At 32.3% G+C, this 3,543-nt stretch overlaps 1 protein-coding gene across 1 annotated transcript; it reads right to left on the reverse strand.

The window, feature by feature from the left end:
* Positions 1-1,055: 1,055 nt before the first annotated feature.
* On the reverse strand, positions 1,056-2,912 carry LOC111390208. Its single transcript, XM_023015214.1, has 3 exons — positions 2,552-2,912; positions 1,839-2,056; positions 1,056-1,713 (listed from the first exon to the last, which is right to left on the reverse strand). The coding sequence occupies exons 2-3, from the start codon at positions 1,917-1,919 to the stop codon at positions 1,258-1,260; spliced, it is 537 nt and encodes a 178-aa protein (XP_022870982.1). The 5' UTR covers positions 1,920-2,056; positions 2,552-2,912; the 3' UTR covers positions 1,056-1,257.
* Positions 2,913-3,543: the final 631 nt, after the last annotated feature.

The raw sequence follows: 3,543 nt of genomic DNA on the forward strand, positions 1-3,543 counted from the left end.
CGTGAGGGACAGTCTAGCAATATGGTTTCATGTCAATATCTGAAGCATACAATCAAATGGATTCTTTATCAAAAAAAATAAATAAATAAAAATGAAAAAGCCTTTTAAATTCAGAGCTCAGATGATTTCTTGGACAGGGTTCATTCAATTCAAATTTATTTTAATTATTGGATATTGGAATCTAATGTTCATTTGGTGGCAGACACATCAAAACATTTCAAGACATTGTTTAGTTTAATGGGAATAATTTCCATGTGGTAGGTCTAAAATCTACATCATAAACAAAGAATAGGAAGCATCCATTCACTCATCCTATGTATATAAATAATTATTAATCGAGTTTATCTAGATCAGATTCCTTCCATATTTTTAAACAAATAATCAGAAATCTGTGCTTATGTTATTATTATAATGAAGGCGAGACTATTAAAATGGCTTTAAAAACTCTAATAGAGTCTGCACCTATCCTCAATAATAAAGAATTGGCATCCCTTTTGGCGATGGGGTTTTTCTTTGCCAAGGTACAAGTTTTTCAACTGGTGGTGGGGTATGGGCGATTTTCATCATACATACATATACAAAATTTTAATGTATGATTATATAATTGGTAAAATTTTAAATTTTTTAATTTAATATTGTTCTTGTGTCGTATTACAGACTGAGGAGAAAAACAAGAGCTCTAAATTGTCATTTCAATGGAAGTAACCAAATCCTGGAAAAGTAGTGAGGAGAAGCTGGCTTCAACTCTATTCATGGATGCTGTCATGTTAAGTAAAATGTCTATTTCTGCTTGTTTCTTATGCCAATATAATGCTTATGTTTAATCTAATCAAGCATAAGTACATAGATAGAATTGATATTGACACACCTCTAGTGCGTCACGTGGGACCATGTTAAGACTCTGGAGATTCAAATAGATATTTTAGCAAATTAATGTACAGACAAGCTTGTATATGAAACTAATCTGAACATCTGAAATTCTCCATAGTATAACCTTGATGATCAAGAAAAATTGATGGAATAAAGCATGGTACAAAAATTTTGCAGTCCCTATGTGAAACTTCTTCCTCCAGTTTTGTCGAGAAGAGACTGTAAATTATTCATTTCTCAAGTGTTTTGTGCTTTTAGAATCGAGCTGGAAATCCATTATAGTAAAAACAAGAAATAAATTGAAAAATAAAATCCGAACACTTAGAATTCACAGAATCAGTCTATAAAAATTATCATACTGACTCTGGATGAATTATTTGCCATTTTTCAAGTCATATTCAGGCTTAAGGCCTGCATATGCCAAGGGGGAGAATTTAATATATCTTGTCTCAATTTCTCTTCAACTTCAGAACTATTTTTCCTTCTACAAAGGAAACTAGGATTTAATAATTCTTCTTTTATTGTAAACTTTATATGGTTGGAACCAGTTGAAGAAGAAGAAAAGCATCGCCCCGAATCTGATGCTAATGGAGTTTCAGCATCTTTCCTCTTCCGGTAATAGCTTGTCGGGCCCAAAGTCAGCTCAAGTTCACTCTCATTTTGTTCTTCGAACTTTTCAGCAGGCCTTTCCAAGTCAATACATTGCCGTGCATTCTTGTGTACATCAGCGTGATCATTCATTTGCTTGGAAGTAGACGCAAAATCGTGAATATTTTGCCTGTTTTTCGCTATATCCTTCATTAGTATCTTCTGCATATGATACAGACGATGGAGTTCGCAAACCTGTATAAAAAATAAAAATAAAAATAAAAATGGGGTTTCGAGCATAGGAAGATGAGTTTACTAGTGTTTACTAGAGGTTAGTTCTTCAACAATTTCCGTGAAAAGTTGAAGAAAAATCAATATACCTGCTCCCTAAATGTTTCCTCATGCTTTAACATGGCCATCTTCATGTATTCCTTGTCATATGGATTCAGAAACTTCTCCATTGAAACTTATGCACCAGTTTTGGCTGGTAAAGAAGGCCAATAATCATATGAACACTGCCTTCTTCAAGGATCTCATGCTTCAACCGAGCTGTATATGGATGAATTTTGGAATATATTTTCTTTCTAGTTTCCTCTATCTGTAGACGCAGAAAAAAGACAAATTTTAATGTACATAAATGAAATCAGGACAATGCACGGTTTAAGTATATATCTGATGATTCCAGTATCATTATTTCTCGGACATAATAATAATAGTACCAGAAAACTAACTTTCAATGGACAATAAATACTGGGAAAAGATCAATTATAAACTGCATAATTTTCTGGCAATCTGATCTTTTGAATAACCAAATTTTTCTGATTAGAAAACACAGAAACCTGTGTTCTCAAATCTCATAGTTCAAGAACTATACCTAGGTTTATAAGAAAGAAGTGTATTTTCTAAAATCATGCACAAGTTAATTTTTTTTACAATCGCCCTGATCTCGATAATCCTGTGAATGAGCAACCTCTCCACCGCACCCACCCACACGCACACGCACACCAACAAAAAGAAAAGCAAAAAAAAAAAGAAGAAGAAGAAGAAAACTTTATAGACAAAATGGGTTGCAGGAATGAATGAATCTACTTACCTTAAAAGTAAATCACATGAACTCATGTATAGATCACTGATTTTTACTGTGTTTCTTTCCTTCAAACAAGGTAAAGTAAAGAGCTCTCTTTCTGGAAGCAACTCAAACTTCAACAAGTACTAAAACCTTCCACCTTAAATTCCCTTTATACAGCTGAAGAAGAATTCAAGAATAATCCCTTTCACACAGAAATTAAAGAGCAGTTTGGCTTGCCAAACAAATTCCAGTGCCTTAGCCCATGTGAATATAGGTTTTTGACAGAGATGCCCTCAGACATGTCCAGCAGTGCAGATATATTAAACTCTCAAGGCCGGTCCCCTTTCTTAATCATCAAAATACAGTGGAGCCTGCCAAACTCAATCACATGCACCCTAGTATTATTCTATTTAGATATAACCAGGTACAGTTGTTTTAACTCTTAAAAATAAAAGTTATATATGTAATTTAATTAAATAAATATCTGAGAGGTGGCCCCAACTGGCCGCCGACAATTGGATCATGACCGTACGTTAAGTGGGTACTTCCTGGAAAGAATAGTCCAAGTTCAGGCAATCACATAATGGATTTTGTCTGTATAAAAATTCGGTAATGTATGAGTATTAGTTCAAAGTCTAATAATTAAAACATAAGTAATTTCATTAGCTACTTCATACATAAAATTGGCTATTTTAAATTTGTTCTTGTGATTCAATATTCACAACTTAATCAGGCAATTAATGTATTAAAAAGGAATAATTTTGTATAACAACATTGAAAAAAAAAATTATCAGTATGATTGTTTTAAAAAAAATAAAAATTACTTATATGATTATATTAGTTCATGGAAAATTGATTACAACTTTGATTTTCGAATAAGTATACTTAAAAAGTCTAAATTTTGAATCTAAGTATTTTCATCGGCAACTTTATAATGATATATCTCTATCCATCGAACATGAGTATCCTAAATAATTCGGTTTTATGATTCAATTTTCAAATCAATCATAATTAAA

This window comes from Olea europaea, unplaced genomic scaffold (genome assembly GCF_002742605.1).
Source record: "Olea europaea var. sylvestris unplaced genomic scaffold, O_europaea_v1 scaffold661, whole genome shotgun sequence".
In the NCBI taxonomy this organism is placed as follows: domain Eukaryota; kingdom Viridiplantae; phylum Streptophyta; class Magnoliopsida; order Lamiales; family Oleaceae; genus Olea; species Olea europaea.